This window comes from Salmo trutta, chromosome 18 (assembly GCF_901001165.1).
Source record: "Salmo trutta chromosome 18, fSalTru1.1, whole genome shotgun sequence".
NCBI lineage: Eukaryota > Metazoa > Chordata > Actinopteri > Salmoniformes > Salmonidae > Salmo > Salmo trutta.
The window spans coordinates 12,768,502-12,787,928 of NC_042974.1; the positions used below are offsets into that span (position 1 = coordinate 12,768,502).

The 19,427-nt window shown below is 42.3% G+C and overlaps 1 protein-coding gene across 4 annotated transcripts in view; it reads left to right on the forward strand.

Moving 5' to 3' along the window:
• Nucleotides 1-2,106: 2,106 nt before the first annotated feature.
• Nucleotides 2,107-19,427, forward strand: part of LOC115152847 (mu-type opioid receptor-like) — a 34,873-nt gene continuing 17,552 nt past the window's right edge. For 3 of the 4 annotated variants that reach the window (XM_029697720.1, XM_029697721.1, XM_029697723.1), the window contains exon 1: nt 2,107-2,785. In XM_029697720.1, coding sequence (XP_029553580.1) covers nt 2,541-2,785 — 245 coding nt within the window. In that variant the 5' untranslated portion in view covers nt 2,107-2,540. The remainder of the gene's footprint in view (nt 2,786-19,427) is intronic. The other variant, XM_029697722.1, reaches the window with a different exon arrangement.

A 19,427-nucleotide genomic window follows, 5' to 3' on the forward strand; every position in this document is an offset into this window, starting at 1 on the left:
TGTGTAGCTTGATGAGGGAAAAAGACAATTGAATAAATTTCAGAATAAGGCTGTCTGAATACTTTCCAAAGGTACTGTATTTAGCCTAGAGGTTAGAGATCCCAAATCTGGTGTGAAAAGTTTGCTAGCAATTGTATCCTACATGCCACCTACCTTAAGAAAGGCACTTATTTACAGTTTCATGACATTCTCATGTTTCCATTTATCAATTGTATGTGTTTTTGTAAAAGTTTCTAATCGATTGGGATTGGTCCACTGAGCTGTAAAAAAGTATAATAAAACCTGGATTCCAACTGCTCAGGTTGTGTGTGTGTGTGTGTGTGTGTGTGTGTGTGTGTGTGTGTGTGTGTGTGTGTGTGTGTGTGTGTTTCTCAGGGAGTTGGATTAAAAGGCCAATTGATATGTGGCTGTCTCACCTACCTTCGATGAATGCACTGACTGTAAGTCGCTCTGGATAAGAGTGTCTGGTAAATGACCAAAAGGTCAAATGGACAATACAATCTCATTTTTTATGTCTTAGCCATATTGAAAACCTAATCAAACAGCAAACCTCTTAACTGAATAAGAATACATTACTTGAAGATAATTAAATGTCAAGAGAACAATATGGTCTATATTGTTAAGGAAGACCAGGGTTCCAATCTGATGCTTGAGACATGCTTTTGAAGCTCCTAAAAGTGAATCTACATAGGAGATACTGTAATTACAATCTCAATGGATCTTCACTAATAGGGCTCTATTGGGGGCTCTACCTGGGTTCAAATAGAATATGTTCTATTTCAAATAGTTTAATTAACACTAGCCATACTGAATAAAGAGAAAACGTTATTCTCTTTAAACAGTATGCCTAACCAAACAAATACATTTCCAGGCCTGCATTGACAATAAGAATGTGTTCTTACTGTAACAGGAATAAGTGAATAGTCGAGAACCAAAATATCTGTTAACTATAAGATGCCAGCTACTTGCCTGAATTCCACACAATGTATAACCTTAATCAGATAGCAATGTAATATGGGCCAACGATCAGCCCTTTACGGTACAGTACATAACCTGTAAATAATAATACAAATGATGTTGTATTGTCATATACACTGGATAGGTGCAGTGAAATGTGTTGTTTTACACGGCCAGCCATAACAGTACAGCACCTCTGGAGCAAATTAGGACTTAGTGCCTTCCTAAGTTTGGGTTACTTACAAACCGCTTTAACTGCTAGGCTACTGTACCTGCCGCACTCTCTGAGCGACACTACTACAAAGACATGGACATATCTTGTGATGTAACTAAAAACGGTGCTTGTGATCTACAGCAGTGATATATTTTAATAATAACATCACAGAAGCAGTTTGTAAATGATTCAAAACAGAGGACTCACTGTGGCATTTGTCCTAACTTTATAAAAATGTTTTGGAGTGTCGCAACTGCAGCTGCCTTGTTCTGCAAAACATTGTTCGGCCTTCAATACATTTAACAAATGAATGTCATCCACTTAACATTTCCCAGAAACAGCAATGTAACACAGAGTTACATTATCATGATTAAAATCAATGCCTATTGGATTATAGAAGTGGGTACCAGACCTCTTTCACTTATGATGCAACACAAAACATTAAATATAAGAATACCTCAATTCATTCTACACGTGTCAAAAGGCGATTACGTGTGTAAAAGTGTTACGTGTGATCAACTGTGTAGATACAGTACGTGATCAAGCATTACACTGCACTGGGAGATAGTGAAACCTTGTCTAATGCCTTGAATGTTGGTGCATGAAGTGCACCTGTTGCTTAACATTTCTACATTTTAGTCATTTAGCAGACGCTCTTATCCAGAGCGACTTACAGTAGTGAATACATTTCTTTTTTTCTTTTTTTTTCCGTACTGGTCCCCCGTGGGAATCGAACCCACAACCCTGGCGTTGCAAACACCATGCTCTACCAACTGAGCCACATGGGACCGCCTCCTCCACCGCCCATCACCAACAACACCACCACATTTTTGTACAATTGTAGCCTATATCTTTCTGATATTGGTAGCTTGCTACTAGCCTACACTTTGAACTAGACTTTCAATTGTAGCCTATATGCCAGGGTCTACAGCTGCGCTTCAGTTTGACCTGCGGCTGGGTTTGGAGTTTGAAAAATGTATGCAGTCTACTGTAGCGCACTTAAATGAAATCATGAAAAATAATTCTATACAGACAATTACCACTTTCTAACGCCCGTGCATCAGGTCAGGTGGTTCATGGACTGACGTCATATTTTGGATAAATTGAGAAAAAGCATTAAGGGAAATTGGTAATATTAATTCATGTTCATCTTTCTTCCGTCACTCGTGTTTACGGGTACTTAACTTGGTGTGACACAAACGCGCCTTCAAACTCACACCGTGCAGCCTGGAAGGTGAGAGAATCGTTCGGAGATTTCTGGTGCTGAGCGCCTCAGCACGGACAGCTTCCGTGGATCTGCAACAAAAAGCCACACAGCAAGCCGCGCCAGTGATACACTTCAAATCAACGCATTATTATTCCGTGGACGATGGAAAGCGGTGGCAACACTTCGGACATTCCGTACCACTTCTCACATTTGGCCATGATGAACAATAGTGTTTTTTGTCGGAACTTCAGCGATAACGTGAGTATAGATGCCAAATGTGAGAGAACAGACAACCTAGCCAAAGACTCGACACCAGTGATCGTCGCGATTATAATCACGACTCTTTACTCTATCGTGTGTGTGCTTGGTCTGGTGGGGAACGTGCTCGTCATGTATGTCATTATCAGGTAAGATATCACGAACTAATCCCAGGTTTTATAGCCTACACTGCCCTGACAATTGTCCAGATGTTTGGTAAATCCTAGCCTAGTCTAGGTTAGTCTTTGTACATTTCAAAGTAATAGGAAAATCAATGGGCAGTAACCCGCCATAAAAGGGGACACCATGAGTAACTTGTTGCCTTTTATATAATGTAGAATATTATGTGGTAAATTGAAAGAAACAGGTTGTTTATAGATGAATATGGCACCCTGCTCAATAATGAATCTGAACAGAGCATGTGAAGGAATGGCACCGGGAGTGAGGCGCATGTAAATCATAATATTGACCAGCAAATTGCTACATTATTTAGCCTGTGTAATTCATTAGGGAATTCATTACAACATGTGCTGAAGGCCTTCATAAAAATAAAACATATTGCATTTTTTTTTGTCAATAGGCAGAGCATTGCACCATGTGTATTTTCATGTAGCCTAGTCAGAAAAAAATGCTGCAAGAAAATGCATTGCAATCACAAGTTAATCAGACAATTACAAGTTACAACTCCAGTTATTAAGGAATTTTGATTCGGCTAAAATGCAACGATTTCCAGACCCTCATAGTCACCATCATAACATTAGCTGCCATAGAAACCATTGATGTGGCACAGTAGAAACAATTGGCTACATAGGAGTTTAACATTATTTGTAATTATTGGTATTTAACTGTCATAAACACTTTACTTTGAGAACATATAAAGATATTTTAAGGAGCATATGCCCCACCCTCCCAAAATGCATGTCAAATTGGCCAGAAAAATGACAAGGCCTGTTATTTTTCAATAATATTAAAGCGCAAAACAGTAATTACAGGCTTAACAGGTACAATATAACAATGTGTAATTGCACTATTATTACACTGAACCTGGCTATATGTCAATATTAGTATGGCCTATACCCTTTCAATGAAAAATGATTCACTAGGGTAAAGGCTCATTAGAAATGTATTGTATGTGTAGCCCTTGATATGCCCTTGTGAGACTGAGCAGCAGTCTGGCCTGCATGGAGACATTGAGAGGATGGATTGGCTACAAGACTGCTGATAGCTTTCTGATTGACATGTGTACATGTTACTTTGTTACCGGTCCCAGCATGCCTCACACCATTTTCTATACAGACATAATATCTTTTAGTCACAGGTGTGTTGATTGAAGGGAGCTCGTGCATCTTTTAGCATGCTGTTGCCAGAGATGTGTTTTTAATTAAACAGCTTCACTAATGTCCTTCATATTATACCAAAGAGCCTAAAGCTTTGAATCAGTTGAGTATCTCCAGTCACCAGCCACAATCCCACACTGTGATTGAAAGATGCTCACGGCCAGCAGTAAATCAATGCTGTTTCTCAGAAATGTCTTCCTCCGCCGGGGTGGCCTTAGTAGGACATCAGCATTCGCCTGCTTCATTTAGTCTTTGATCAAAAGAGGAGATGACAACCAACTGATCTCTGCTGATGACATACAGTAGTCTAAGACTCCTGAGTACAGTTCAGTCTTATCCAGACATACTACTACCTGAGCTTGTCCAATAAGAACACAGATATTCATTAATCACAGCACAAGTTTCATTACGGTGTTCCCTACTGAACATGTGCCACATTGCCACACTTCACTATGACCCAGAGGCATGTAAGCTACTTTAAGCACAACCTCAAGAGAGTCAACTCCCTTGGGGAATTCAGAATGCACTCACAAAGTCCTCCATTTACCCCAATGAACACCGGGGCGGTGAACTGATTGGCATTATGATTACACTCTTTTTTTAAAGACAAGTAGCCTGAGATTGCTGTGCATAACTCGTGAAAATCTTGCATTGACGTCAATGCATGATGTACACAAAATCAAGTTAGTCATTCCTATCTCAAATTTGGATTATTTCTTAAGTGTGTACCAACGTAATAGCTCTAGTAACTGCAAAGGCCTTTTGAACCTTTATGTGTTAAAAGCAGCTACACTGTGGACAATGGTCATGCCATTAACAACAACACCTACCCCACCCTCAATCTTCCACCAGATCAGCGCTTTCATCCAGAAACTCTCACAAGCACAAACAAATGACAATCAGTGTCACCCACAGAATGATATCTGCACGCTCATGTGGAAAATCCATTCTAGTTGGCAGAAGAACTGCAGGAAACCGCAGGGAAAATAGTGCAGAGTGCTTTTTGTTGTCATGGAGACACCAAGGCTTTCTCTCCGACCATCCCTTCCCCCAGTCAGGCTTCCAGCCCATCCCTTCCCCCAGTCAGGCTTCCAGACCATCCCTTCCCCCAGTCAGCCTACCAGACCATCCCTTCCCCCAGTCAGGCTTCCAGACCATCCCTTCCCCCAGTCAGGCTACCAGACCATCCCTTCCCCCAGTCAGGCTACCAGCCCATCCCTCCCCCCAGTCAGGCTTCCAGACCATCCCTTCCCCCAGTCAGGCTACCAGCCCATCCCTCCCCCCAGTCAGGCTTCCAGACCATCCCTTCCCCCAGTCAGGCTACCAGCCCATCCCCTCCCCACAGTCAGGCTACCAGACCATCCCTCCCCACAGTCAGGCTACCAGCCCATCCCTCCCCACAGTCAGGCTACCAGACCATCCCTTCCCACAGTCAGCCTACCAGACCATCCCTTCCCCCAGTCAGGCTACCAGACCATCCCTTCCCCCAGTCAGCCTACCAGACCATCCCTTCCCCCAGTCAGCCTACTAGACCATCCCTCCCCACAGTCAGGCTACCAGACCATCCCTTCCCCCAGTCAGGCTACCAGCCCATCCCTTCCCCTAGTCAGGCTACCAGACCATCCCTTCCCCCAGTCAGGCTACCAGCCCATCCCTTCCCCCAGTCAGGCTACCAGCCCATCCCTTCCCCCAGTCAGCCTACCAGACCATCCCTTCCCCCAGTCAGGCTACCAGCCCATCCCTTCCCCCAGTCAGGCTACCAGACCATCCCTTCCCCCAGTCAGGCTACCAGACCATCCCTTCCCCCAGTCAGGCTACCAGCCCATCCCTTCCCCCAGTCAGGCTACCAGACCATCCCTCCCCACAGTCAGCCTACCAGACCATCCCTTCCCCTAGTCAGGCTACCAGCCCATCCCTTCCCCCAGTCAGGCTACCAGACCATCCCTTCCCCCAGTCAGGCTACCAGCCCATCCCTTCCCCCAGTCAGGCTACCAGACCATCCCTTCCCCCAGTCAGCCTACCAGCCCATCCCTTCCCCCAGTCAGGCTACCAGACCATCCCTTCCCCCAGTCAGCCTACCAGACCATCCCTTCCCCCAGTCAGGCTACCAGACCATCCCTTCCCCCAGTCAGGCTACCAGCCCATCCCTTCCCCCTGTCAGGCTACCAGACCATCCCTCCCCACAGTCAGGCTACCAGCCCATCCCTTCCCCCAGTCAGCCTACCAGACCATCCCTTCCCCCAGTCAGGCTTCCAGACCATCCCTTCCCCCAGTCAGGCTACCAGCCCATCCCTTCCCCCAGTCAGGCTACCAGACCATCCCTTCCCCCAGTCAGCCTACCAGCCCATCCCTTCCCCCAGTCAGGCTACCAGACCATCCCTTCCCCCAGTCAGCCTACCAGACCATCCCTTCCCCCAGTCAGGCTACCAGACCATCCCTTCCCCCAGTCAGGCTACCAGCCCATCCCTTCCCCCTGTCAGGCTACCAGACCATCCCTCCCCACAGTCAGGCTACCAGCCCATCCCTTCCCCCAGTCAGCCTACCAGACCATCCCTTCCCCCAGTCAGGCTTCCAGACCATCCCTTCCCCCAGTCAGCCTACCAGCCCATCCCTTCCCCTAGTCAGCCTCTTGCAGTACAATAAAACACCAGGTGTGATCCATTCCCTGAATTGCTGTTAACACTTACATTTTTGGGTCACAAACAATGCATTCAAAAGGGTCCTGTACGATTCATGGCCATATGTTCCTTCATGAACAAAAATGGTGGTTTATTGTTGTCAGGCTAGTGCTTGTTTTTTATCATCATTTTGAAGGGTGCAAAACATGACGAGGTAGGGAAATCAATTCAGGCTAAAATGTCCCTCTATGCACAAACAAAATGATTTTGATTAGTAAAGATTTACCATTTAAATTGTCCTCTTATCAACAGGTTGCTACAATGTATGCCAAATACGTCAGGTCCAACTCCTTTAAAGATCACACCCTTTTTTTCAATTTTCGCCTAAAATGATATACCCAAATCTAACTGCTTGTTGCTCAGGCCCTGAAGCAAGGATATCCATTTTCTTGGTGCCGTTTGAAAGGAAACACTTTGAAGTTTGTGGAAATGTGAAAGGAATGTATGAGAATATAATACATTAGATCTGGTAAAAGATAATACAAAGAAAAAAACAACTGTTTTTTTGTATTTTTTTGTACCATCATCTTTGAAATGCAAGAGAAAGGCCATAATGTATTATTCCAGCCCAGGTGCAATTTAGATTTGGGCCACTAGATGGCAGCAGTGTGTGTGCAACGTTTTAGACTGATCCAATGAACCGTTGCATTTTTGTTCCAAATTTTGTATCAAGACTGCTCAAAGGTGCCTAATTTGTTTATTAATAACTTTCCATGTTAAAAAATGTGCACTCTCCTCAAACAATAGCATGGTATTCATTCACTGTAATAGCTACTGTAAATTGTACAGTGCAGATTAACAAGAATTTAAGCTTTCCGCCAATATCAGATATGTCTATGTCCTGGGAAATCTTATTTTTACTTACAACCTCATGCTAATCGCATTAGCCTACGTTAGCTCAACCATCCCGCAGGGAACCCACCGATCCTGAAGAAGTTTTAACCTCTCTAGTGTCGGCGGGACGAAATCGTCCCACCTACGTAACAGCCAGTGGAATCCTGTGGCGCGTTATTCAAATACCTTAGGAATGCTATTACTTCAATTTCTCAAACATATGACTATTTTACAGCATTTTAAAGACAAGACTCGTTAATCTAACCACACTGTCCGATTTCAAAAAGGCTTTACAACGACAAGCCAGAAATAATCAGACACCCATTTTTCAAGCTAGCATATAATGTCACAAAAACCCAGAAGACAGCTAAATGCAGCACTAACCTTTGATGATCTTCATCAGATGACACACCTAGGACATTATGTTATACAATACATGCATGTTTTGTTCAATCAAGTTCATATTTATATCAAAAACCAGCTTTTTACATTAGCATGTGACGTTCAGAACTAGCATACCCCCCGCAAACTTCCGGTGAATTTACTAGAAATGTACTAAATTACTCACGATAAACGAAGACTACCCCATGGCAAGGCACTACAAGTCCTTACACCATGGCAACCCTGCCTCCCTACAAGCTATGGGTATTGATCATATCCCGGCCTCTATTAGAAAAGGGGACCGCCTTAAACAGTTAAACCAAATGGAAAGTTTTTGGATTTACAAACTACAGGCCACTAAATACCCGGGTTTGAATGAAGATATGGATTTCTCACCCTTCCTGTAGGGTTGTGATGGGTACATTTGCTGTCATCTAGTGGATATCTTTGCTCAATTGCCCTCAGCTATGTTTAGACTCTTGTTGTTCATGTTTTGCTGTGTTCTAGTGTACTATGGAATGTATTGCTTTCTTATTCTTGACACTTCGCCCAGACATATTTAAGGTTAGAACTACCTTTCTAAGTGTTCTGATACTTCTAGTTTGGAGTTACATTTTTATGATAACATAGCTACAGCATTTCACTTTAAAGTGTGTATACTATTGCTTACTAGGTGTGTCCAATCAATTTTAACCACTCCCCCTTCTAATTAGGGTTAATTGGAAAAGCTGTTAAACAGAGAACATTGTATTATTTCTTTGTACACCCTGATGAAGGCCATGCAGCCGAAACGCGTCGGTTTTTTAAAAACATTGTTTCTATTGAACATGCCATACTAATAAAGGCATTTTAATCAATTATATGAAGAGTGCCTTGGTCCTCCTTTCTTTTTGAAGACCAACTCAACCCTTTTACCAAAGAGCACCTTCTGTCTACCAACATTTACTATTGTGTACCTTAGTAGCGCTTCCCTTCCTCCTCTTTCTACTAGTTTAGCTTAGCACTTGGGTGGTGCTTAGAGGAAGCAGCTCCACAGTAATTTTTCTGTGTTATTGGGGACATTTTTCAACTCAAACTATGGATTTTACCCAAGAGGCTACAAGATTTTCCTATTCCCATGAAGAGGGCCAAAGCATTATTACCACTACCTCATTGCTAGATGAGATGACAGCCACAGAGAATACTGGAATGGACTTAAACAAGGCTTACAGAGACTTGCAACACCTTATGGAGAAAGAAACAAAACTTGACCTCAATTCTATTACCTTGTCTGACTATTGGAGGAAAGGCCTAATCCCCAGAGGACTCCGTATTATGAAGTTTCCAGCTACTGGAGTACAAGGTAAAATTGAATTTAGAGATAAATGGGAGGCTATTCTCAACAAGTGTTCTTTTGACCTAATGCTACTTCTAATAGAAGAATCTAAAAAGGACAGACAAGTAGTCCAAACAGAAATTGAAGAAGTTAAAAAGAAAATCACAGAACACAGTGACAATTCCAACAAAGCACAATGTGATGAGATCTTGAAAGAGAAAGTAGACACATTCACTCTGACATTGAAGCAAGATAAGTTAAGAAAATTTAGAAGAGATGAAGTAGACTATAGAGATGGCAAGGTCTTTGCCTGGAGAAAACCAACGCGCAAGAATTCAGAATTACATCTGCAGAGGAGGAAGCCTAGATCTGTCTCTTTCAACCTTACAAGCAGTGATGAGGATGATCACCCCAGACATTCAGAGGCCAGCTCCTCCCAAGATTTTTTAGATCAGGAAGAGGAGTCACGCAGGTACCTCAACAAGAGAGGGAGAGGACGCGGAAGAGACCAACACGGAGGGGGAGGAAGAAATCAAGACTACCCAACCACACGGAGCAGGACCAGCACAAGGCTGTGATCAACATTTCTGGAGAACCCCTTTCTGATGATTGCCTAAGGGTATTGTCTAAAGGACTGTCCTTTGCCCCCACATACTCAACTAATGAATTTAATACAAAGATTGACCTATTTCGTTTCTACAAGAATCTACATCTGAAGGCCTGGTATAAGCAAAACATCTCTCCAACTACAGACGCCAGTGTCTCAGGTCAGGCAGTTTCTGTTCCCTCAAAAACACCTTTTAAGCCCAAGTCCACCTTTTGTCCCATTGTCCAGAATGCCACACTAAATACATTTGCCAAGAAGGTGAATTTTGATGTGGAAAATCTGTTTAAGGGTAAAATTGACTCCAACCAATCACGACGTAACCTTTCTAAGATAGAGAGGGATGCAGTTGAATCATTGTCCAAAAATGAACGGGTTGTGGTTAAAAAAGCAGACAAAGGTGGCGCTACAGTAGTGTGGAGTAAAGACAAATATGTGACAGAAGCCTACCGTCAATTAGACAATGATGAATTCTACCAATCTCTTAGCTTCAACCCTACAGAGAACCTAAAAATTGAGTTGAAAGGGATCCTCACAGAAGCTAAGGAGAATGGCTACATTTCAGACAATGAGTTCAAATTTCTTTTCAATGGCAGTCCACGTATGGCTTCTTTTTACCTTCTTCCAAAAGTCCACAAAAATCTTGAAAATCCCCCAGGCAGGCCAGTCATTAGTGGTAATGAAAGTCTGACAGAACCCATCTCTAAGTACATTGACTACTTTATTAAGCCTTTTCTGACGTCACTCCCAGCCTATCTTCAAGATACCACAGATGTGTTGAACAAAATTAAGGAATTGAATAATATAGGTACAGCTTCCTTTTTAGTCACCATGGATGTGGAGTCTCTTTACACCACCATTGAACATGAACAAGGTTTGGCAGCTATGCACCATTTCTTGAGTACCCGACCTGAAACTGAGATGCCTCCTACAGAATTCATTGTCTCACTGACTGAATGGACTCTTAATCATAACATCTTTATCTTTCAGGACCGCATTTTTAAACAGGTCAAAGGATGTGCCATGGGAGCTTGCTATAGCCCTTCCTATGCTGGTTTGTACTTAGGTAAATGGGAAAATGACTTCATTTTGGATCCTTCTAATAACCATTTCTTTGACCGGATTATATGGTGGGGACGCTATATTGATGATGTTTGCCTTTTTTGGTCCAGCTCAGAAGATGAACTTATTTCCTTCCACCAATACCTTAACAGCATTAACCCTAACATCAAACTAACTATGGAGTATAGCAAGGATAACATTCATTTTTTGGACCTCGACATCAGTAAAAATGACAAAGGTTGTTTGCACACATCAATCTTTAGGAAGCCTACAGATGGGAATACCATTCTGAGAGCAGACAGCTTTCACCCCAAAAGGCTAAAAGAGAATATTCCATATGGCCAATTCCAAAGAGTCCGCAGAATTTGCGATCAGGAAACAGACTATGTTGTTAAATCTGCTGAATTGGAGAATCGTTTCTTGAATCGGGGCTACAGCGTCCAGGTCCTGAAAGATGCAGGTATAAGGGCTGGATTACTTGACAGAGAGAACTTGTTGCGAAGGGGAGTGCCTCGTGATGCATCAGAGAGAGTGTATTTTGTTACAAAATACAGCACTGAAGCAGAGAACATTAAAAGAATCATTAAAAATAATTGGGGAATCATCCAAAGTGATACGCTACTACGCCAAGTCTTTCCTGAGCCACCAGTCATAAGCTTTAAGAGATGTCCTACCCTAAAGGACAAATTAGTCCACAGTTATCTTCCGGGTGACTCTCAAAAAACTTGGCTTGGCCACAAACCCAAGGGCTCTTTTAAATGTAACCAGTGCAACCATTGCAGAAATATTGCACAGAAAAAGTATTTCGTTGATACAGCTTCCAAAATGGAGTATTACCTCAAGCATTTCATTAACTGCAAAACCACTCATGTCATCTATAGATTGGAATGTCCACAGTGCAAGGTGTTCTATATTGGACGGACAAAGAGACGCCTTCAAGATCGCCTAGCGGAACACAAGTACGCCATACGGGTAGGCAATGAAGACTACCCCATGGCAAGGCACTACAAGTCCTTACACCATGGCGACCCTGCCTCCCTACAAGCTATGGGTATTGATCATATCCCGGCCTCTATTAGAAAAGGGGACCGCCTTAAACAGTTAAACCAAATGGAAAGTTTTTGGATTTACAAACTACAGGCCACTAAATACCCGGGTTTGAATGAAGATATGGATTTCTCACCCTTCCTGTAGGGTTGTGATGGGTACATTTGCTGTCATCTAGTGGATATCTTTGCTCAATTGCCCTCAGCTATGTTTAGACTCTTGTTGTTCATGTTTTGCTGTGTTCTAGTGTACTATGGAATGTATTGCTTTCTTATTCTTGACACTTCGCCCAGACATATTTAAGGTTAGAACTACCTTTCTAAGTGTTCTGATACTTCTAGTTTGGAGTTACATTTTTATGATAACATAGCTACAGCATTTCACTTTAAAGTGTGTATACTATTGCTTACTAGGTGTGTCCAATCAATTTTAACCACTCCCCCTTCTAATTAGGGTTAATTGGAAAAGCTGTTAAACAGAGAACACTGTATTATTTCTTTGTACACCCTGATGAAGGCCATGCAGCCGAAACGCGTCGGTTTTTTAAAAACATTGTTTCTATTGAACATGCCATACTAATAAAGGCATTTTAATCAATTATATGAAGAGTGCCTTGGTCCTCCTTTCTTTTTGAAGACCAACTCAACCCTTTTACCAAAGAGCACCTTCTGTCTACCAACATTTACTATTGTGTACCTTAGTAGCGCTTCCCTTCCTCCTCTTTCTACTACTCACGATAAACGTTCACAAAAAGCATAACAATTATTTTAAGAATTATAGATACAGAACTCCTCTATGCACTCGATATGTCCGATTTTAAAATAGCTTTTCGGTGAAAGCACATTTTGCAATATTCTAAGTAGATAGCCCGGCATCACAGGGCTAGCTATTTAGACACCCAGCAAGTTTAGCACTCACCAAAGTCAGATTTACTATAAGAAAAATGTTATTACCTTTGGTGTTCTTCGTCAGAATGCACTCCCAGGACTTCTACTTCAATAACAAATGTTGGTTTGGTCCCAAATAATCCATAGTTATATCCAAACAGCGGCGTTTTGTTCGTGCGTTCAAGACACTATCCGAAAGGGTAAAGAAGGGTGACGAGCACGACGCGTGACAAAACATTTCTAAATATTCCATTACCGTACTTCGAAGCATGTCAACCGCTGTTTAAAATCAATTTTTATGCAATTTTTCTCGTAAAAAAGCGATAATATTCCGACCGGGAATCTGCGTTTAGGTAAAAAGACGAAAGAAAATAAAGCATGGGGTGGACTCGTGCACGCGCCTAAGCCCATTGTCCTCTGATCGGCCACTTGCCAAAATCGCAAATGTGTTTCAGCCTGGGGCTGGAATGACATCATTCAGCTTTTTCCCGCCTTCTGAGAGCCTATGGGAGCCGTAGGAAGTGTCACGTTACAGCAAAGATCCTCAGTCTTCAATAAACAGAGGCAAGAAGCTCAAGGAATGGTCAGACAGGCCACTTCCTGTAAGGAATCTTCTCAGGTTTTTGCCTGCCATATGAGTTCTGTTATACTCACAGACACCATTCAAACAGTTTTAGAAATTTTACGGTGTTTTCTATCCAAAGCCAATAATTATATGCATATTCTAGTTTCTGGGCAGTAGTAATAACCAGATTAAATCGGGTACGTTTTTTATCCGGCCGTGTAAATACTGCCCCCTACCCCCAACAGGTTAAAGGAGGGTTCTGAGCAAATCGCCAAATAATATTTTTCTGTAAGTGTTACCTGATCGATCATTCAACAACCCTTCAGTAATAACACATCTCCTCCTCATTTCATGATGTTAGTTGGTTTCATAAAGCCACTTCAAAGACGTCCATGTGCTGGATGTCGTATGGGGATAGAAATTTGTTTGAATAGGTTCCACACAGTACTCTATGTCAAACAGCATCAGGTAAATGGGCAGAAAATACAGGTTAATACTAGTAGTTCCATCCTCTCAAACCCAAGTAAATAACATGTAAAGAATTGACGTCCATGCTAACTCAGCGACCTATGGATTGCCAACAGGCAGCTTATGTCACACTGTGTTGGGCTCAATATGTTGGGCTCAATATGTTGGCTCTCCTTATGTCACACTGTGTTGGGCTCAATATGTTGGCTCTCCTTATGTCACACTGTGTTGGGCTCAATATGTTGGTTCTCCTTATGTCACACTGTGTTGGGCTCAATATGTTGGCTCTCCTTATGTCACACTGTTTTTGGGTCAATATGTTGGTTCTCCTTATGTCACACTGTGTTGGGCTCAATATGTTGGCTCTCCTTATGTCACACTGTTTTTGGGTCAATATGTTGGTTCTCCTTATGTCACACTGTGTTGGGCTCAATATGTTGGTTCTCCTTATGTCACACTGTGTTGGGCTCAATATGTTGGCTCTCCTTATGTCACACTGTGTTGGGCTCAATATGTTGGCTCCTTATGTCACACTGTTTTTGGGTCAATATGTTGGCTCTCCTTATGTCACACTGTGTTGGGCTCAATATGTTGGCTCTCCTTATGTCACACTGTGTTGGGCTCAATATGTTGGCTCTCCTTATGATTAACTCCTGATGTCTGTTGGCAGGATGAAGCATGCAGGGCAATCTCCCTCTTCTTATGCTCAATTACCTTCTATCTTTATTAACGGAGATTAACAATATTGGTCTTGAAAGGTCAGCAGTGGGGAACAATTGTATTTCCACCATTGCCTCCCTCCCATAGGGATTGTCTTTCCTCAAGGTAAGATGAGGACAAGAACAGGACTGCTCCTGAACAGTAAATGTGTCTTCACAATATGATTGATAGTAGTAGCTTTGTCAATGAATACATGACTCACATTGATTCAGTCTCCACTCATTATATAGTACAGATGTGGGATCTTAATTTGACCAGTTTCTCACAGCAACAGGAAATGTGAATTGTTGTGTAATTGGCATTTTTGTAAGGGTTAGTGCAAATCCAGTCTGACATTTTGGAAGTTACACATTTTAGAAGCCTTTATAAACCTCAAACACAATACAAGTTTGCGTTCCCTGCTGTGCAGGGTGATACAATTAAGATGGTTCTTATCTTGGTTCTCTCCGCCGTTGAAAGGATTCTAATTCAGGAGATGCCATAAAAAATGTTCCTTAGCAACCAGCCTTGATTGCATAGGCTACCCTGCTGCGCTGTTTCTGTGGTTATACTAGGTTACCATTCGTTTCCTAAAATCAAACTGCATTTTAAGAGATAATCCAAACTAACCAATGTTTTGTAAACAGGCTCAACATACCATGGTGTGTTACTGCTCTATATCCACACAATCGAAATGTTTTCAAATCAAATCACATTTTATTGGTCACATACACATATTTAGCAGATGTTATTGTGGGTGTAGCGGAATGCTTGTGTTCCTAGTTCCAACAGTGCAGTAGTATCCAGCAATTCACAACAATACACACAAATCTAAAAGTAAAATAATCAAATTAAGACATATATAAATATTAGACTGAGCAATGTCAGAGTGGCATTGACTAAAATACAGTAGATTAGAATACAGTATATACATATGAGATGAGTAAAGCAGTATATAAACATTATTTAAACATTATTCAAGTGACTAGTGTTCCATTATTAAAGTAACCAGTGATTCCATGTCTATGTATATAGAGCAGCAGTCTCTAAGGTGCAGGGTTGAGTAACCGGGTGATAGCCAGTTAGGGGACAACATAAATTGCACTAGTGTGGCTCTGATGAGTTCGGAGCTATTGTGAAAAGGCTTGTTTACGTCTGCTCTATGTCAACTGTCACTATGCATGTGCATTAGGCCTTACAACATGCCGTGCTCAAAGGTCATGTGCAGGGCCGGCCCTAGCCCCCACCCCACAGTCAAAACATTTTGGTGGCCCACCTCTCGACGGCGGAGATAAAATGTAATTTTTAAAGTTAATTTCCTGCAATTGGACACATTTTGCCATGGGGAGTAGAGAAAATGTAGCAGTTTTAAAGCAAGCTTTCTGCAATTATACACATTTTGCCACAACTTATGCCATGTTAATTATATCTGAGTGAGAGTAACTATCAAAATCAATAGGGGCCCCCGGGAGGTCAGGGCACCTGCCCTGCGTGCCCAGTTGGTATTCGGCCATGATTACTACACATTTAGACTCACGGCTAGACTCATTTACCAATCTAAAAATTGTTAGTTGACATAACAAGAGAAAAACTGCTAATGCACAAACAAATGTTGAAATTGCACATGGTGCATTCTACTATTATAACAGTAAGTTGGGACCCCGACATAAGCTTATGTCGCTTATGCCTGGAGCCATGTGTCAGCGGTGAATATCCAAAAGTATTTGCAAATCCGTTCCACTAGACATCACCTGCTGAATAATGAGAAAAGACAGCTGGCTGCGCAGGGATATCTGCTCTATTTGATTCGAGGTAACAGCCACCGGTGTGATCATGTCTGCCAGTCGAACAGACCATCACACTCAGTAATTGCAGAGGCAGTTACTATGAGGCAGCTGAAGTGTTTTAGTGTTAAGCTGCTGTCTGTCTTAATCAGATGCTGTGATGGCTGTGCTCCCTCTTTCATAGCGAACTAGTTTCCACTGACTAGAGGCAGACAGCACTGTTGCAGGAGGCGTCCTGTGCCATTGCTCCCTGCTACACACTTTTCTGCTGGGCAGCAGGTAGCCCAGCGGTTAAGAGCGTTGGGCCAGTAACTAAAAGGTTGCTGGTTTGAATCCCTGAGTCAACTTTGTAAAAAATATGTTGTGCCCTTGAGCAAAGCACTTAACCCAGGTTGCTCTGGATAAGTGTCTGCTAAATGACAAAAAATGAAAGATGTTGGGCGGAAGACTTCTCCTCCAATACACTACGGCCAAAGTCTGTGGGAACAGGTTGTTGTGGTGGCATCAAATGGATTTGTCCCCCAGCAGATGTTAGAGAGGTTTGATGCTATTGAATTCTAAGGGCCTGACTCACCCATAATCACTAACCTCAAATCACAGCAGAGAGAGCCATTTCCAGAGGTGGAAAGAACCTGTTTTTGATGGCGTGCAACTGCCATCCTCTCTCCATGCTGCATCAGAGGGTTCATCATGCCTTTGATTCATAACAATAACACTCCACCTCAAAGAATCTGGAGCCAGACTAAAGAATATCGGGAGATGATTCATCTGGGGCATCCCTGATTATGGGGACAATTTCCTTAATGAGGAAGGACCAGTTAAATTCATCCAACTTAAGAGAAGAAAAAGGCTTTTGATGCACATTCGCTCTACTTGTAATTGGCTTGTCATCTAAAACCAGGAACAAATCTCTTATTGAAAAAAGGCACTAAAAGCTCATTTAACAGGATTGTGCACAGGGACTATTTCCATTCTGCTGTGTTATAACTGTCAATCATTTTCTCTTTTCCTGTGAAATTTCTTGTGTGAGAGACAGGATGAGCGTAGTAGAGCATTTAATATGAAGAAGTGAACTCCAACCATAGCTGTCACTGTCGCCCACTACTGATTACTGATCATACTTCTGAACTTCCCTTCTGTTAGCATCCAAGGTCACATATGAGAATAATGAAAACCGTAGAGCATGTTGGCATGGCTTGTTGTATACTCTGGGAGATTCATACATAGGTCCAGATAGGGCTGTGGCAGTCACTAAATTTTGTCAGCTGGTGATTGTCCAAAAAATAACTGTCGGTCTCACGGTAATTGACCGTTAATCAACATAAACACGTTTAGCATCTCCTGGCTTCCACACTGTTGTAGACCTTTGGAACATCTACATTTTAAAAAGTAGAATAAATCCATGTAAGATAGCCTACACCTTCACATTTAATTCATCATTTATTTTAGACAGGTCTAAAGAAGCATGATATGAAGAAATCATAGTCTATTTCAGAAGAACAGAATAGCATACTCTGAGTTGTCCTTATGTTAGGTCCTGATCTGTCTATGCCAAATGGCTGTGGGCTACACGAGTTCATTTAGCAGAAAGATTTCCTTAGAATTACGTGGCATTATTTTATAGTATGAAGAATACAATTGAACATAGCTGAATAAAATATAAATATTTTCTCCAAACAATTTGAGAGAGTGCGCACATGCGGCTGTTCTGTGTTGAACGGTTAACAAAGAAATAGGTATTCCTATATGCTTAATTTACACTTATTAATGTAACTTTAGTTGTTCTGCAGATGTTGGGCTATATGTTTTGATTTTTAATACATTGTCAGGCTGCATGATGCGACTCTAATGATGATTTGAAAAAAGTTGCTTGAAAGGCATGAGGTCTGCTTTGTTTTTTGCACAGGCTGTACACACTTTATCAGTCTCTCATTCATAATTTGACAAGCACTTGATAATGCCTCGAATTTCACGGCGGCATCCCCTTTGCGGCCATAATGCACCCCAAACAAATCCATGCCTTTTGCAGCCAGTGGCCGTTGTGCCCTTGGCCCGGATTGCTGCATTGTGCCCTTCTCCCTGAGTGCTGCGCGCCCCTAAGCACCTCTCACTCACATGGCTCTCCATCACGTGATTGGGTCTTTCTCACAGGCTACAAGTGAAGACAGACACATCTGGGACACAACTGCGCGCGTCCTTATCCAATTCCAAGGTGCATATTGAAGTTATTGGAAGAACTGTCCACATGTACTTTTTGTCAGCCAACAAGATGCAGTGGCCTAACGAACAGCAAAAGCACTAGCCTATGTCAATCTACTATCCCCCATAGTACAAGTACAGTCGTGGCCAAAAGTTTTGAGAATGACACAAATATTAATTTCCAAAAAGTTTGCTGCTTCAGTGTCTTTAGATATTTTTGTCAGATGTTACTATGGAATACTGAAGTATAATTACAAGCATTTCATAAGAGTCAAAGGCTTTAATGACAATTACATGAAGTTGATGCAAAGAGTCAATATTTGCAGTGTTGACCCTTGTTTTTCAAGACCTCTGCAATCCGCCCTGGCATGCTGTAAATTAACTTCTGGGCCACATCCTGACTGATGGCAGCCCATTCTTGCATAATCAATGCTTGGAGTTTGTCAGAATTTGTGCGTTTTTGTTTGTCCACCCGCCTTTTGAGGATTGACCACACGTTCCTAATGGGATTATGGACCCAAAATATAGATGTTTTGTTCGCCGAGCCACTTATGGCAAGGTACTCCGTCATGCTGGAAAAGGCATTGTTCGTCACCAAACTGTTCCTGGATGGTTGGGAGAAGTTGCTCTCGGAGGATGTGTTGGTACCATTCTTTATTCATGGCTGTGTTCTTAGGCAAAATTGTGAGTGAGCCCACTCCCTTGGCTGAGAAGCAACCCCACACATGAATGGTCTCAGGATGCTTTACTGTTGGCATGACACAGGACTGATGGTAGCGCTCACCTTGTCTTCTCCGGACAAGCTTTTTTCCGGAATGCCCCTAACAATCGGAAAGGGGATTCATCAGAGAAAATGACTTTACCCCAGTCCTCAGCAGTCCAATCCCTGTACCTTTTGCAGAATATCAGTCTGTCCCTGATGTTTTTCCTG